The 17,838-nt window shown below is 42.3% G+C and overlaps 1 protein-coding gene across 3 annotated transcripts in view; it reads right to left on the reverse strand.

The window, feature by feature from the left end:
- The window catches only part of UGGT1 (UDP-glucose glycoprotein glucosyltransferase 1), a 110,302-nt gene that overhangs the window by 17,873 nt on the left and 74,591 nt on the right, over positions 1–17,838 (reverse strand). For all 3 annotated transcript variants that reach the window (XM_007964576.3, XM_007964573.3, XM_007964574.3), the window contains exons 26-34: positions 15,158–15,253; positions 9,620–9,722; positions 8,722–8,801; positions 7,060–7,249; positions 5,888–6,046; positions 4,974–5,059; positions 2,655–2,739; positions 1,634–1,722; positions 974–1,078 (exon numbers count right to left, since the gene is read on the reverse strand). In XM_007964576.3, coding sequence (XP_007962767.2) covers positions 974–1,078; positions 1,634–1,722; positions 2,655–2,739; positions 4,974–5,059; positions 5,888–6,046; positions 7,060–7,249; positions 8,722–8,801; positions 9,620–9,722; positions 15,158–15,253 — 993 coding nt within the window. The remainder of the gene's footprint in view (positions 1–973; positions 1,079–1,633; positions 1,723–2,654; positions 2,740–4,973; positions 5,060–5,887; positions 6,047–7,059; positions 7,250–8,721; positions 8,802–9,619; positions 9,723–15,157; positions 15,254–17,838) is intronic.

Below are 17,838 nucleotides of genomic sequence, written 5' to 3' on the forward strand. Positions count from 1 at the left end.
CTGTTACACCTCTAAATAAACTGCTTCATGAACTGATATGTTGGTTATGGTCCAGATGAACCCTGGAGATGGGGGTAACTGACATCACTCTCCAAAACCCCTGTCACACAACAGCAGCATCTGGTGCTGAGGGAAGAATGTGTAACCACAGCGCCTCCTGCAGCCTACACAGAGGTCCTGCTTCAGAGAGGAAGGCTACCAGCTCCCGTCTCCTTACTCAGAAAACAAAACCACATTTATGAACCGAGGAATTTAATCAAATTCAGTTGTTATTAGTGTCACTATTTTAGGTAGGCTATTATTTCTTGGAAATAAGAGGGCTAAAAATATGAAAAATGACATTTTGATTTTCTATACTAGATCTGTAGTGAAAAATTAAGAGTGAACAGAGCCCTGGCAATGAGAAAAGTGGCTCTCAGGCCTTCCTGACACTGTAACAAGGCACTCCCGAGTGCCTCCGGTCACCACTACATCAGTCAGCCCTGGCCTGTGGCCTCTTCTGGCTCTAGCTGTGTGACCTTAGACAAGTCCCTTCACACTTGAGGCCTCAACCTGTTTATAAAATAGAAGTGTTCATATGTAAGAACTAAGGTCTCTCCTGGCTCTAAAATCCTGTGAATCTTTAGAAGGCAGCAAAGTACCATGGTTCTGTTCTCATTCTATTCTCTATGTCAACCTCCTAATCTCTGGGTGAAGCAATGTTTGGCAGGCAGTAAACAGCACAGTCTATGAAGGTATACAGTGATGTTAAAAGGCTGCAGCCTTGTAATATCCAGAGGCACTCACTACATAGCTCAACTTCACAGAGATGACGGGATCGAAACAAATCCAATTATAAATGGCAAGCCAGTCACAATGCTCAGAGTGCTTCAAAGACACAGAAGTATGAGCAGAATCCCATAAAACCTTTCCTCTCTAAATAAGAACACTGACAAATTCATTCATGTATAATGAAATCATCAACAAGACTGACCGAAGAAATCTTTCGTAGAGATGACCAGATGCAACGGAGAAAATATTAATTATGTCATCTTTATCTTGCTTCATTTCCTCAGTCTTCTGTCCTCCTGTAAAGCCCCTATAACAATAAGAGTAAAAACAAGACCACTTGAAATACTGGTACAGACATACAGCCTTTTAAAGTAAGAGGAAAGAGATGGCGCTTCCCATCCTTCCCTAGCAGGTGAGCTGCAGCAGGAGTGGTTATGAAGCTTCCCTCACATCCTGGAGACAGCACAAGACCGACAAAACCAACCTATGGGAAAACAAAAAGAATGTTCACTCCCGGACAGTGTTGCTTTAGGAAGAGACTGAACACAGGCTGCACCAGAATGCAACTTACACAACGGGAAGTAAACTGAGCAGGGAGCAGTCAAATTTCCAAAGAGCAGGCACAGGTAATGAGAGTCACAAAGTATGGAGCAGAATTAACTTCCCCATTAGGAGACACGAACCTCTTTTGGATTAATCAAGTGAAAATACTCATCTATGCCAAATGTAAGTGTGAGATGTAGGTGCACAAAGTAGAATGTGAAAGGCCCAGACGGGATCCCAAGATGCAAAAAGGAGGGATGGACGGTGCTTATATCTCAGTTTTTCCTTAAAAACATAACTCTTTATAATGTCAATTTACCATTTGAAGGAATCCCAAAATCCAGATTCATTCTCACTCGTTCCATCACTCAGCAAGTCTTCGTTCACCATATCTGCCTTCTTCTGAACCTGCAATCAAACGTGATAAATCTTACTCCCAGTATGTCTCATAGGCATAAAACTGCCTCTCACTGGATGTACACTGTGAGCCTGTCATCAACAGGGAATTATCCATCAATTCTCTCACAAACAGGCACGACCCCACCCAGAGTCTAGAAGGATTCAACAGAAGTATCTCCACCAGGACATTCACATCATAACCTTATGTGAGGAGACAGCAACCACCTTTAATTAGACAAACCCTATTTTCAGCTTGCAACATAGGCAAAGAGCCGCAAACTCAACTGTGCAGTGAAATCAGAAGCACGAGTCAATGAGCCAACAGCTAGTTCCAGGGAACAGTGCGGCTGTTGGGGCTCTAGCCGTCGGGAGGGACGGATTTCATGCTATGACCAGTTTTCAGGATTCACTAGCACAAACAGGGGTTTCTTCTTGGCAGCACAGTGACCATTTTCCTGCTCAACTATGCATGGCCTATTCTAGGTTTCACTGTGTGTAATGATCATTTATTCCAGAATACACTGTACTTGAATTTAAGGTACTAAACGCTTCAACATTCAGAGAACGGAAACTAGAAGTCAAAAGAAATTAAATAGGACTATCATTTTATTATTGAAAATTTTCATGGCCATTTCTCCCAATATTCTGAGAAGAGAATCATCAACAATACTATGAATTGTGGCTATATAAACAACATAGCATCTGTGAGAATATTTTATAGAAAATGGGACATGTTCTGTACACTGAGATTACCCAAAAAGGTACAATCTTCCAGTTGAGCAAAGCCACAAACTCACACTTACCAAGACATTCTGCCTTAAAGCAGTATCCCTGTAATCGCCACAGCAAATTCCAAAGAGACTCTTGGGCTGGTTCCAAGATATGTATTTTTACATGACAGCTGTCCAATAACAGAATGCCACCACTTTTACCAAACTCACCTTCACTTTAATAATTTTGCTTTTGAAGTTGTTGAGGACGATCACCACATCATCAGCCTCAGGGGGAGAATCGGTGCCATCATGGCTTGGCGAGAAAAGAAAGGTCAATATTACAAGGTACAATTCTCAAAAGGCAGCAAATGCTCTCAGAGCATCTGAGTCCATCATCCTTCTCATAAAGGAGTTTTCCAGATCCAACTATCTTCTTGCTCCTTAAGCTCCTTCAAGCTGCACAGAAGCACGTGTTGAAATCTCTCTTTATATAAGGTGCATGCCCAAACCTCCTTCGTGAGTCCTCTTTCAAATTACCCATCACGCAGTGAGAGGAACCAATGTGTGGAAACCACATGGTGAGTACTAAACAAACGCCTGTGTTCAGAAGCTCTGAGCCAAGCAGTGTCTTTGGTAAAGGAGTGCAGGAGGAACAGGACCCCTGAACCCTGAACAGGACCCCTGAACAGGACCCCTGGAACCACACTGCTTGTTTTTTTTTTTTTTTTTTTTTTGAGACGGAGTCTTGCTTTGTCGCCCAGGCTGGAGTGCAGTGGCCGGATCTCAGCTCACTGCAAGCTCCGCCTCCCAGGTTTACGCCATTCTCCTGCCTCAGCCTCCCGAGTAGCTGGGACTACAGGCGCCCGCCACCTCGCCCGGCTAGTTTTTTGTATTTTTTGGTAGAGACGGGGTTTCACCGAGTTAGCTAGGATGGTCTCGATCTCCTGACCTCGTGATCCGCCCGTCTCGGCCTCCCAAAGTGCTGGGATTACAGGCTTGAGCCACCGCACCCGGCCTCTTTTTTTTTTTTTTGAGACAGAGTCTTGTTCTGTCACCCTGGAGTGCAAGTGGAGCAACCTCAGCTCAATGCAACCTCCACCTCCCAGGTTCAAGTGATTCTCCCGCTTCAGCCTTCAGCTAGCTGAGTTTACAGGCGCCCACCACCACATCTGGCTAATTTTTGTATTCTAGTAGAGACAGGGTTTCACCATATTGGCTAGGCTGGTCTCAAACTCCTGACCTCAAGTGATCCACCCTCCTTGGCCTCCCAAAGTGTTGGGATTACAGGCGTGAGCCATCACGCCCGGCCACTACTCTGTAACTGGAACAGTGTTGTAAAGAAAATCTGCTTGCTCTTTCTGCCTGGAGGCAACAATCAGTCAACAACAGGCCCTGTACTCAACTCAGTGTCTATACGCTATGAGAAGAACTACAACAAACTCTATTTGCAGGCAGACAGGAGCAGAGGAAGAAAAATTAAATTTATGTTTCCCTATTAATCAACAGCAATGCCTAAAATTTCCAGTCACCAAATTTCAAGGTGCAGAAAGTGATAATTACAACATGAACTCACTGCACTTGCTGTCAGCTAGCAGAGAGTAGGGTTCTGAGACAAAGGAAGATTCTGCTGGGGGAAGCCCTGAACAGCTAGGAAGAGGGGGCACCACGCCCCTGGGAAGGGGAGGGCTGGCAAGGGCCACGGCATCCAAAAGGGAAGGAGTTTGGAAGTGCATCCAAAATTTTGTAAAACCTTATCTGAAGAAAATGTTATTTGGGAAAAAAACCTTCTACTGTTTACAATGGTGTTATTATAATACAGAATTCTTCTCTTTCCTAGGTAAGAAGCAGGCACTAATCCACTGCTTCATGTGTGTCACTATGGAGCTAATTAAGGCAAGGATATACTATAGGGTGCTTCCAATGAGCCCTAATGGAAATCATCACCTAAACAAACCGGCAGGAAGTCTTTTCACACAGCTTAAAACTAATTTAAATTGTGTTAAGCAGAATTTATATCAAACTTTTTAAAAGGCAACATAATTATTTTTAAACTAATAAATATGTGCAGTACACCTTAAGGTAAAAGCTGGCCACAGAGGGAATGTTCTTACTATACCACCACAGACCAAGGAAGACCACACGAACAGCACAAAGTTTCCATGTACGGTGCATTTGCAAATCACTCAGGGTCAACACATACACTCCCTGGGCAGAAAAGTTTGGCTGTTCTTTCTTTCTTTTCTCCTTTCTTCAAGTTTCTCATCTGCCTATCTATGAGCTGCATCACAGAGATTCTGGGATATTGTTAGCACAAAGGAATAATTAAAGAATAAAGCCTGACTATACTTATTAGCATCTATACCTCTTATTATCTAATTCTACTCTAACAATTCTTCTCTATTTAACTTCCTGGGAAAACCACTGTTTCATCACACATACAACTGCAAATTGAATTCAGGCTGCCTGACTGCCAGGGTAGTATTCAATTAGAGCTACTGCTCATTTCTAAATGTTCTGGGAAAATGTATGTGCATCACTTACTCCTACCTGTAAATTCTATAAATATCTTCAGAGCGTCCCTTTCTAAGTCTGAGGATCCAAGCTCCTGGGTTGGCTTTCAGCTGAAAGTAGCCCTAGGACAAGAAGAAAAGTCCAATGTTAGCTCTCTTCAAAACACCAAAATGCTATTTCTGAGGAACAGTTACTTCTATCTCTGAAATATCAATCAACTATAATGTGAATAACACAATAAACAAATCAATGCAACTCTTAAAAAACCAAAACTACACATTAAAAACTCTAGCACAGGCCAGGTGTGGTGGCTCATGCCTGTAATCCCAGCACTTCGGAAGGCCACGGCAGGTGGATCACTTGAGGTCAGCAGTTCGAGACCAGCCTGGCTAACATGGTGAAATCCCATCTCTACTAAAAAAGTACAAAAATTAGCCGGGCGTGGTGGTGGGTGCCTATAATCCCAGCTACTCAGGAGGCTGGGGCAGGAGAATCGCTTGAACCTGGGAGGCAGGGGTTGCAGTGAGCCGAGATCACACCACGGAACTCCAGCCTGGGCAGGAGTCTCAAAAACAACCACAAAAATCTGGTACAATAAAGGCCAGTCGCACCAAGAAATCGCCTGCTCTTTAGCTGTGCTTCAGGGAAGAATCAATGTGTGATGCATGAATTTAAGTGTCGCGCTTCCAAAGAAAAGAAAAAGGCTGTCAGCTCGAGAGCAATCTATTTTCAGGGGCCAATTCAGTTACAGCATTCCAGCATGGTTTTTCTTTCGACATGTAATTTCAACCTAAATTTAGCTGAACTAATGATTTCTATATTGACCAAATTCACCCCATAATGAATTTTAATCTCACTCTGTGGTTAAGAATGCTAACTGTTCCATCGTAAATTACAGGGCCCAAATTAACGTAACTACAACATCACTATCTGATGAATAGATTATTTACCAGATTGGCCATAACAATGGTGTCCACGATGACCGGGTTGGCTGAAGTTCCTAAGGTAAACTGCAGTCCCCGTGGAGGCTGGCCTGTGGTGATGTCGTAGCAATGACCTTCCAGTAACAGGTACTCCAGCTCATACTCAGCAGCCACTATACTGTCCACCTGTAAGCCAAAAATCCAATCACTTGAAGGCACTCAGAGACAACATGAATAAATCTGAAATGCATTATGCGACGTAAAGGAAGCAGACAAAAATGACTTACATAATATATGATCATATTTTAAGAAATTCAAGAAAAGACAAAACTATAATGACAGAAAGCAGATCAGTTGTTGCCTGAAACCAGGCAAGAGGAGGCTAATGTCTGCAAAGGGGTATAAAAGAACTTTTGGGGTAATGGAAATGTTCTGCATCTTGGCTATGGTGGTAGTTAATGACTGTATACAATTATAAAAACTGGGTTGGAAAGAGAAAAGAGAAAAAAAAATAAGGAAGTTACTCTAAAAATATGAATGAGGATAAGACACTAAACGTTGAAAAAAATTAAAGACCTACGTGCAAAGACATCCTGTAGTCACATATCAGTAGAAAAACTTGCACACAACATTCATAGCAGCATTATTTACAACAGCCAAAAAGTAAAAACAACCCAAACGTCCATTCGTGAAAGGATAAATAAAATGTGATATGTCCATAAATGAAATATTATCTAGCAAGTTAAAAAGAATGAAGCATCGATACATACTACAACATGGATGAATCTTGAAAACAATCTGTTACGTGAGAGCAGCCAGCTACAGAAGACCACATTTGATTCTGTTCAGACAAAATGTCAGAAGAGGCAAATCCATAGAGATAGAAAGTAGACTAGCAGTTGCCAGGGGCTGGGGAAATGGAGAGTGACTGCTAATGAGTACAGGGCCTTTGCTGGGGATGCTGAAAACATTGAAAATTACATAGTGGTGATGGCTGCACAACTCTGTGAGGACACTAACACCTCTCAACTGTACATGTTAATGAGGAAAATCTTATGGTACATGAGTTCCATGTGAACAAAGCTGTTGTTTTTAAAAATATCATCCCTGAACACTGATGTCTCAGAGGCCCACCTAGACTGGGATTCAATCTGCTCTATTACACATGATTAGGTATTTGGAAACAATGATAGTCTTACCTCTTCTAAATAAATATTGTCAAGATCATATGGTGTTCTGACAGATTCTACCATCCAGCTCTCAGGTGTGTTCAGGTTCAGAGTGAACAGTGGAGACTGAGGCATATCCAAAAATTTTGCTATTGGACCCTTAGCAAAACTATTGTCTGAAGTGAAAGAAATCTCTGGTTCTAACACATAACGGTAAAAGCTGAAATTGAAAAGGAAAGTGTTAGATATTTTTCTACGTGACAACGGTACTTGAGTGTACAAGCCCTTACACAGGTAAACAACTGGTTAAAACAAATTAGATTTGGAAGAGTACCCTTCCAGATTGGGAAACGTGTTTCCAAAACCATCTTTGACCTAATGATGCCTCCTGCGGTTGCTACAGATGCAAGAAAAGGCAAACAAGGACAGCACTGAGGAGGAGGCCACTCTTTCACATGGATGGCTGTCAGGGTCACAATTAGGTCCTGGGCATTTTCCTCCCTTCAGGGAGGATTCATTTTTCTCTTTAAAACCAATTCCTAAAAGCTGATTGGACTCTCAGGCTAGCCCTGAAAACACTAAGAATTTAAACGTTTCCCCTATACAAGAATAATGGTGAAAGGTGGGAACCCTTTGGTTACTTGCAAATGCTGTTTCAATCCACCTAGAAGCTAACCTATAAAACACAGCACACTGGCAAGTTAGAAATTTTCCACAGCCACAACACTAACTGCTTTTTGTATCACTGTTTTCATAAATGACCATTCCAAAACTCATGACAATATACAGCTAAGCAAGCTTCCTCTAATACGTATATTCCAACTTGAAATGAATATTCTTCTTCTTTTTTTTTTTTTTGAGAGGGAGTCTCGCTCTGTCCCCAGGCTGGAGTGCAGTGGCCGGATCTCAGCTCACTGCAAGCTCCGCCTCCCGGGTTCCCGCCATTCTCCTGCCTCAGCCTCCCGAGTAGCTGGGACTACAGGCGCCGCCACCTTGCCCGGCTAGTTTTTTGTATTTTTTAGTAGAGACGGGGTTTCACTGTGTTTGCCAGGATGGTCTCCATCTCCTGACCTCGTGATCCGCCCGTCTCGGCCTCCCAAAGTGCTGGGATTACAGGCGTGAGCCACCGCGCCTGGCCAATATTCTTCTTTTAAAAAGAAAAGCACAAATGGGGCCAGGCGTGGTGGCTCATACCTGTAAACCCAGCACTTTGGGAAGTGAGGCAGATGGATCACCTGAGGTCAAGAGTTCGAGACCAGCCTGGTCAACATGGTGAAACCTGTCTCTACTAACAATACAAAAATCAGCTGGGCGTTGTAGTGTGCACCTGTAATCCCAGCTAGTAAGGAGGCTGAAGCAGGAGAATCGCTTGAACCCGGGAGGCAGAGACTGCAGTGAGCCAAGATCATGCCACTGCACTCCAGTCTGGGCAACAGAGCAAGACTCCATCTCGGAAAAAAAAAAGAAAAGGCACAAATGCAAGCAGCCTGGATTAATGCCACCTAAATGCTACAAACACACTATGTTCCTAGAACTTCTGATTACAGTGAAATCTGGCAAAACTGAACATTTAGTAAACGACCACTTCCAACATGATGTCCATCTATAAACCCATCTGAACCGCCAACATGCAGTATCAGACCTTGGATTCAGTACCCTTCTTCAACTGTTTTCTCACATAGCATGTTTTACCTTTTTAAAGGCATGTCGGAAAGTTTGGATTGGCAGTTCATAAATACTCTCAGATTCATGTTTATCAGCTGAGCCAAAACCTAGAAGGAAAACCAATGACAAAATACTTAGGATTTGTTTCTTCAGAAATTTATTATTTGACACTGAGATAGTAATATCTCAAGAAAAGATATAAAGAAAACAGCCATAGAGTCTGCACTGGAGAAACTTCTGGAAAACACAACTCTACTGCACAATCTACATCACACATACATAGGACATAGCCAAAAATAATGGGAAGTAGGCCGCTGCAGCTCACTGCTCCTCACACAAAGGCAGTTCCTGCGGGGAACCAGCAGGCAGATCGTGGAAAAACCACAGGCCTCAGAGTCACCACTGACATGCCAAACGATGAAAAAACAGAGATACCAATACACACAAAAAAGGTTAGGGATTTATTCGGCAATCAATGTTGGACTGACTGTGTCTTTGTCAAAGCTCTTCTAAATGTCCTAACATTGTAACACACTATACATGTCTAAAACACATGCCAAAACAAAGAACCCATGGTAGTTATAAAAAAGGAAAAATGAAAAAGCATACTTATTTTACTTCTTTGCCATTATAAATTAAAATACAGCACAACTTAATTCCAGGATGTTTTACTCTAAATGAGGATGTTAATCGCTTTTTAAAATTACATGAGGCAGCCACCCACACTCGCACCAACGTTCCAGGGCTGTGAAGCTGTTTCAGAGCGACTGTCAATCTTTGTGAAGATTGCTCTGCCCTAGAACCCCACATAGCATTGTCCAGTGCCGCTGAAGATAACTCAAGGAAAATGAAGCTCTCAGTGAATTTCAGAGCACGTGACAACTTCAAACAAAGGTGATGTGCACTGCCTGCACAGCGTTCCTACCAAGAGCAAGGGAGCAAGTCTCTGTGCTTCTCTGGTGACAGGGTCAACGACAGCCACGACATCAAAGTACGTCTCCCCTTCCTTCGGCCTCAGTTTAATTGCACTGAAAGATCAAAAGGATAAAACATTAACCTGGAGGACACAGGAAACAAAAGCTTTTTTTGTACAATATAACCTTCAACCTTCTTAGCATTTCAAAGAACTTTAGATCTAGAAAGACTAGACTATGATAATGGCCAACTATATGATTCTGTCTATCCCAAAGATTGCAAAACCTTAATAATGGATCTGAAATGGATTGAAAGGTCCATGGAAAGAGAGGAAAACCAGCTTGAAATTTTATTTAACCAAAAACTGAGAAAAGCTACTGAAGTTAGCTTGTGATAGTCATTAAACATTATGCCAATTTTTACTTCTTGGCAAGAAGAGTACGAAGAGAAAAGGAATAAATCAATTTTTAAAAAATAATAAAAGAGCATTCCAGAAAACCTGCAAAGCAAAGAAAAAGGAAAAATATAATCACAAAATATTCACTATCTCAGCCCACTTAGCTGCATCTCTATGTAATCCTTTCTAGATCCCTGTATAAACATTAGTTGTAGATACAGATTAGCAATTTCAAAACAGTTTCCTTCCATCTCCCACTACTGTAGCATAAAGATTTCCACATGCTGTTACACAACAAGCACCCTGAATAAGAAATAATATGCTATTTACCAAATGAAGCTGTCAGAGTTTACTCCAGCTTTTCTGTACTGCTGGACATACAGATGGCTTCCAACCTGTAAACAATTTGTACGACCAACTTTCTCCACATTTGGAAATTTCTTTAGAGTCAAGGAAGTGCTAGACATGAGATTATGGAGTCAAAGGATACAAATACTTTTGTGGCTAGTAAGTATTGTCAAGCACATTTCCTGAAGAACTAAACAAATTTACAAGGCCAAAAAATAAATTTCACCATATCCTTTGTCAACATTAAGTTACAGATATTTTGCCTATTCTTTTCCTTATTTACTTTTTCAGAGACAAGGTCTCACTCTGTGGCCCAGGCTGGAGTGCAGTGGTGTGATCGTGGTTCACTGAAGCCTCTAATGTCTGGGTTCAAATGATCCTCTCAACTTAGCCTCCTAAGTAGCTAGGACTACAGGCACATGCCACCATGCTGGGCTAATTTATATTTTTTTGTAGAGATGGGAGTCTCACTATATTGACCAGACTAGTCTCAAACTCCTGGCCTCAGGTGATCCTCCTGCCTTGGCTTCTCAAAGCGCTGGCATAAGCCACCACACCTGGTCCTTGTCTCTTTTTTGTTTTGTTTTTAAAGACAGAGTCTCGCTCATTCACACAGGCTGGGAGTACAGTGGCATGACCTCAGTTCACTGCAACCTCCACCTCCCAGGCTCAAGCAATCCTCGTGCCCCAGCACCAAAGTAGCTGGGATTACAGGCACATGGCACCATGCCCAGCTAATCTGCGTATTGTTAGTAGAGACGGTGTTTTGCCATGTTTGCCAGGCTGGTCTTGAACTCCTGGCCTCAAGTGATCTGCCTGCCTTGGCCTCCCAAAGCACTGGGATTACAGGCGTGAGTCATCCTGCCCAGCCCCCTTGTCTGTTCTTAACTGAACGGTAACTTCCTGTTGCATGGACTCCCTGTGAAGGCACACTGACTTTGGTGACTTAAAAGGAGCAGGGACCTCTAATGAACATTTAAAAGGACTCAACTTGAAAGGATTTAAACTTATACCCAATTTTTGAAAACCGTTAACTGTATAAACCATTATAGTTTGTTTGCTCTGAACAATACTATAATGTGGTTATGATACTAACCACTACTTTTATTTTTTTACCAAACAACATTTACCTAAGTGGAATGAATACAAAAGAAGACCACAAAACAGCATAACCAAGAAAACTGGAAACAATTTACATGCTCAAGAAGGCTCTTTCACATCTTAACTGCTTTGGAAATAACCGTCAGAATAGCTTTGTGGCCGTGTTGAGGTAGGTGCTTTCAATCTCTGGTATTATTAACAATTTCAGATTAAATCCACTGCCGGTGATTATTCTTCCAATACAACGAAACTTCTGTTACTCTAACACAACTGTTCTCACCGTGTGGCTCCAGAGCAGTGGCATCAGCTTCCCCTGGGCATCGGTGAGCAGCAAGACAGGATCCAACCCAGACTTCCTGAATCAGAAACTCTGGGGACGGGTCCAGCAATCTGCATTTTAACAAGCTCTCTAAGTAAAACCCACATTTTGAGAGCCACTGCCCTAATATAATTTGCACCTCTCTGTTATTCTAGAATTCTAGAAGGAAAAGCTCATTAGAAAATAGCATTCTACAAAGGCTCACAAGGGAACCAGAGAGTCTCAAACAGGACTCTACACAAGAGGGTAACCTCAAGTCACGCCTGCCCACACCAGGTTTGGGGTAGAGTTTCACACACGTTCACATTCCGAGCCAGCAGTGTTCTAGGGGATCAGCAACAGGCACACCAGAAATTGACCCTGTGAGCTCCTTTACTCACCCCACATCTCTAGAACAAGAAAAAGGGACTAGAAAAAAAGCAAGGAACGAGGAGTATTTGTGTGGAAATGGAAACAATATGAACAACACTATGTTTAAGTGTATTCACTATATTGGTCAAAGACCAGAATAAAACTAAAAGTGACAAAGACAGGAACGAGATTTGGAGATTACACACATTTGCCTAGGGTGCGTAGAGTAAATGTCGAAGAACACTGTGCTCACTAGCATTAATGCACACGAGAATCCCCCAGGAGCAACCTGTGAAAACGCAGACGCTCATTCCTCAGGACTGGTGTGGGTCCAAGCCCGCATTTCCAGCAGGCTCCCAGACAATGTCTTGCTGCTGCTCCGTGGACCACACTTTGAGGGCAAGAATATACATAACTGATGGTTCAGATCTTTCTATTTCTAGCATAAATGAGAAACTCCTGAGTTAAATGTAATAAACACTATTTTAACTGACACAACTCCCAGTAAGAGGAATTTCTCTAATAGTAATTATAATTTGTCTCATAATAGAATTTATAATTAAGGTATTTTAATTATACAAAACATGGAGACCCATGGAAAAGAAGATTTCTATAAAGGGAAGAGGTCTTTGCTCAGGACTCGCTACCTCTGACAAGAAGGGTAAACAAGACGGCAGGTTGATTCCGAAAGGTTTCCTCCCGCTGGTGACTAATGAGTCACTACCTGAGAGTTCACAAAACCTTGAGAAAATGGGTGCAATCTGGGTGCTAATGACCAAATTCCACAAGGATTATCCAGGAGCCATAAGAATCTTCACCCACTGCTGACATAAAAAACTAGGACACACAACTAACGCAAACAGAGGGCCTCCATTCCAGCCTACAATCATCAAATGATCTGACCACACAAACCTCATCCCCACAAGGATTAGTCATGAGAAAACACAGGTCCACTAAACCAAAGTCCAATCCATGCCAGACTAACCAGGTCAGAATCACAGACGAGTAGGACACAGGCCTCTATATCTAAAGCCTCCCTGGGGATTCCAAGGCACAATCAGCGTACATGTATATACTTGCCAGCTACGGCAAAGGCTACACACATTACTGTGCAGGGCTCTCTCCTAGAACCAATTAAATCTAATCATGAAGAAGCAACTCAGACTGTGAGACATTCCATAAGACAAGTGTCCTGGACTCTTAAAAAATGTCATCGTAAAAGACAAAAGACTAGAAAAAAAAATGGCAGAGAACTCTTCCAGATGAAAGGAGACCAAAGAGACACAACTCTGTAATATGTAATCTGGACCAAAACAAATACAAAAAACAGCTGTAGAAGGTCATTACAAAGACACTGGAGACATGTGACTAGAAATTGTTTTTTAATATTACTATATCAAGGTTACATTTCTGAGGTCAGCTAACAGTACTGTGGAGAAGTCCTAGCACTCAGGATACACATGCGGGAAACGTCAGACATGTTATGTCAGGATGTTTGCAATGTATTTCCAAATGGCGCAGGAAAAGGTATGACCGTGTGTATGCAAACATATAAATAAACTACTAATGCAGTTACTATAAGTACTACACAAACACACACGTGCAGACACACACACACACCATGCACATGTGCAGATGACGGAGATAAAGCAAATGTGACACACTAACAACAGGTGAATCTAAGTGAAGGACATTTGGATGCTCATTATATTAGTCTTTCAACTATTTCTAGGTTTTAAACTTTTCAAAACAAAAAAGTGAAGAACAAAAAGGCAAACTCCCTCATTATGCTAAGCTTATTTAAAACAAAAGTTTTTGGCCAAGCACCTTGGCTCACGCCTATAATCCCAGTACCTTGGGAGGCTGAGGCAGGTGAATAACTGAGCCTAGGAGTTTGAGAGCAGCCTGGGCACCACGGTGAGACCTCATCTCTATAAAAAATACAAAAATTAGCCAGGCATGGTGGCAAGAACCTGTGGTCCCTTCTACACAGGAGGTTGAGGTAGGAATATCACCTGAGCACAGAAGGTGGAGGGTGCAGTCAGCTGAGATCACGCTACTGCATCCTAGCGCAGAAGACAGAATGAAACCCTGTTTTTAATTAAAAAAAAGTTTTCAATAAAATATGAACGACACAAGTACTTTAATAATCTGTTTATTTTATTATTATTATTATTTTGAGACAGAGTCTTGCTCTGTCTCCCAGGCACGATCTCTGCTCACTGCAACCTCCACCTCCTGGGTTCAAGTTATTCTCCTGTCTGTCTCCCGTGTAGCTGGGATTATAGGCATCTGCCACCACGACTGGCTAATTTTTGTATTTTTGTAGAGATGGGGTTTCACCATGTTGGCCAGGCTGGTCTCAAACTCCTGACCTCAGGTGATCTGCCGGCCTCAGTCTCCCAAAGTGCTGGGATTACAGGCGTGAGCCTCCACGCCCAGCCAATCTATTTTTTTGTGAGACAGGGTCTCACAAAAAGACCCTGTTGTTCAGGCTGGAAGTGCAGTGATGCGATCATGGCTCACTGCAGCCTCTACCTCCAGAGTAGCTGGGACAACATGCTCATGCCACCACACCCAGTTAATGTTTTAAAATGTTTTTGTAGAGACAGGTCTCCCTTTGTTCGCTGGTCTCAAGCTTCTGGGCTCAAGCAATCCTCCCACATTAGCCTCCCAAAGTGCTGGAATTACAAGCATGAGCTACCCTGACCTGCCTTTGTATATACTTGAATTTAAGAAAAGTACAACTGCTCTGTTTAATAAATGCAGTCTGTTTTCTACTACAAGGGTGCACTAAGAGTTATTTCAGATTTAGTTAGAAATAAATGTCAGTTTTCATGCAACGAGATTTGCATATGAATTTTATCTATGAATGCAAATATATGTATTATAAACTGCACACCAAACAAATGTTCGATTCCTATAAGAACTTACATATAAATCTTATATGGTAAAATGAAGGAGCTGAGGTAAAGGCAAATGTAAGAGTTTAATATTCAAGAACATGCACAAATTCAACATTAATTCTATACCTGTGTCTGTCTTCAAAAAACTGGTACTCGATTCTTGCATCTCCTTTGGGTTGTGCTGACAGGAGAGCATCCACCTTCATTACCAAGTCACTTGCCCTGAAAGAAGGGGTCAGAGAAATCTTAGCATCTTTTTAACTGAAAGTTTTCCAATTATTGCCAAACATATCATCAGCCCAAATACTGAATGCTAACAAGATGGTTTGAACCAGGTATAAAGTCTGTACTGACAGGACTAAGAAAGAGTGATTAGTAGTATAACGTTGGAGAAGTTACTCCTTTTCCCACACGTGAGATGGAGACAGCACCCACTCCGCATGACTCTAGTAAAACTGCATGAAACTCTGCAATGCACCTGGCTGAGGCCCTGGCCCATTACAGGCTGTCACTATTATTTACATTCTCCCTTGTCCTTTTAAAACTATTACTTTTTATGACTATTAGAGTAATAATTCACTGGAAAATAAACACAAAGGCAAAAACTGAAGTTACACATAATATCAAGAAATAAGCTCCGATATTTTGGCTTATAATTCTATAGTTTTAAAAACATATAAACAAATTATACTAACCGACAGCCTACTTTTTCACTTACAACATATTATAAAAATCCTTTCCTTGGTTAATAAATACAGTGGGATTTCAATATTTTTGCTTGTTTGTTTTAGTCAGGGTCTCACTCTAGTTGCCCAAGGCTCGATCTCAGCATCCTCGACCTTCCAGGCTCAGGTGATTCTCCCGCCACAGCCTCCCGAGTGACCGGGACTACAGGAGTGCACCACCAGGCCCAGCTAATTTTTATGTATTTTTAGTACAGAGAGGGTTTTGTCATGTTTCCCAGGCTGGTCTTGAACTCCTGGGGTCATGCAATCTGCCTGCCTCAACTAAAAGTGCTGAGATTACAGGCGTGAGCCACCGTGCCCGGCCTATTTCAATATATTTATGACTGCATAATGTTGTATTTATGGACACAAAACAATCTAAATATTCAACCAACCAACTATTGAACATCTATGTTGTTTCTAATTTCACTATTATAATCAACACTGCAGTGAACCACTATTGTCCCTGCCCCTTCTAAAATTGATTTCCAACTGAAAAAGATCTTGAACTAAACCTGAAAAAAAAAAAAAACTCCAACTTGCTGAACCAAAGACTAAATCCTGAATAAGAATTTTAAAAGAGCACTTGCAAAATGTATTTGAACTGTAATTAAGCCCATACATTTTCTTTGAACCTAGCAAATACATCAAATTAACTATTTTGGTTCAACTTCTCAATATAGATGCCAAATATATATAATACAGGCCATTCTCTTCCTGTGATGGGTCACAGGGTTACAAAACATGTCAAGGGGCACTTGGTTACGTGAACTGGGGTGAGCAGGCCAACAAGAAACTCCCTGAAGGCTGATGAAGCACAATGATCAAAGTGTACAGAGCTAAGCTTCAGGGCAGCCTTGGGGATGCAGACTGGGTCATGAATGAAAGCTGTGGCTGTCACTGGGAAGGGGGCCACTCCAAGGTGGAGCAGCTCTGGCACTAATGAAAACCCAATGCAGACAAGGTAATTTTGGGAAGCCTAAGAGTTTTAGCATTCGTCTTTTGGCCCCATGACTACCTGATTTCCCTAAATTCACCCAGGAAAGATAGAGAGCCATCTCTCGTTGGCAAAAGGCAAGTCTTCTAGGCACAGTCTGGCAATTACATCACCCAAAAAGACTCCAAGGAGCTCCCTGCAATGGTCCAACAGCACGCCACACCAAGCCTATGCCTGTGACATGGCTGCTTCAAGTCACGAGTACCTCCTGGCCTACGTCAAGGGAAGCGTTTCACAGGTCGGGACAAGGGGCATCACTCAGGAGTCACTGAGGTAAGAGGGATCCTCCTTATTTGTAGCCCCGGTACCGGCCAAAATGAGAAAAGATTTCTTCCCAGGTCATACAAGACATGGCAACAGCTGACTCTGACAGCTATCCAAGTCAACACTTCTCTTGAACTCTGTAGTATGAGGACGTAAGAAAAAAACTCAGCAGAACTTTTTTTTTTTTTTTTTTTGAGACAGAGTCTCACTCTATACCCAGGCTGGAGTGCAGTAGTGCAATCTCGGCTCACTGCAAACGCCCGAGCAGAACTTTTTTTTTTTTTTTTAGACAGAGTCTCGCTCTGTCGCCCGGGTTGGAGTGCAGTGGCCGGATCTCAGCTCACTGCAAGCTCCGCTTCCCGGGTTTACGCCATTCTCCTGCCTCAGCCTCCCGAGTAGCTGGGACTACAGGCGTCTGCCACCTCGCCCGGCTAGTTTTTTTTTTTGTATTTTTTAGTAGAGACGGGGTTTCACCATGTTAGCCAGGATGGTCTCGATCTTCTGACCTCGTGATCCGCCCGTCTCGGCCTCCCAAAGTGCTGGGATTACAGGCTTGAGCCACCGCGCCCGGCCAGAACTTTTAAATTTTGTATCTCCAACTATGCATCAAAGAACACATCTCCACAGAACGGGAGAAAATGTTTACAAATCATGTATCTGGTAAGAAAGTGACATCCAGAATGTATAAAGAACTGCTACATCTCAACAACGAAAAACAACGCAATTAAAAATGGGCAAAGGACTTGAATAGACATTTTCCCAAAGATATATAAACGGCCAATCTGCACATGACAAGATGCTCAGCATCACCAATCATTAGG

The sequence above is a fragment of the Chlorocebus sabaeus genome, chromosome 10 (genome assembly GCF_047675955.1).
Source record: "Chlorocebus sabaeus isolate Y175 chromosome 10, mChlSab1.0.hap1, whole genome shotgun sequence".
Lineage (NCBI taxonomy): Eukaryota > Metazoa > Chordata > Mammalia > Primates > Cercopithecidae > Chlorocebus > Chlorocebus sabaeus.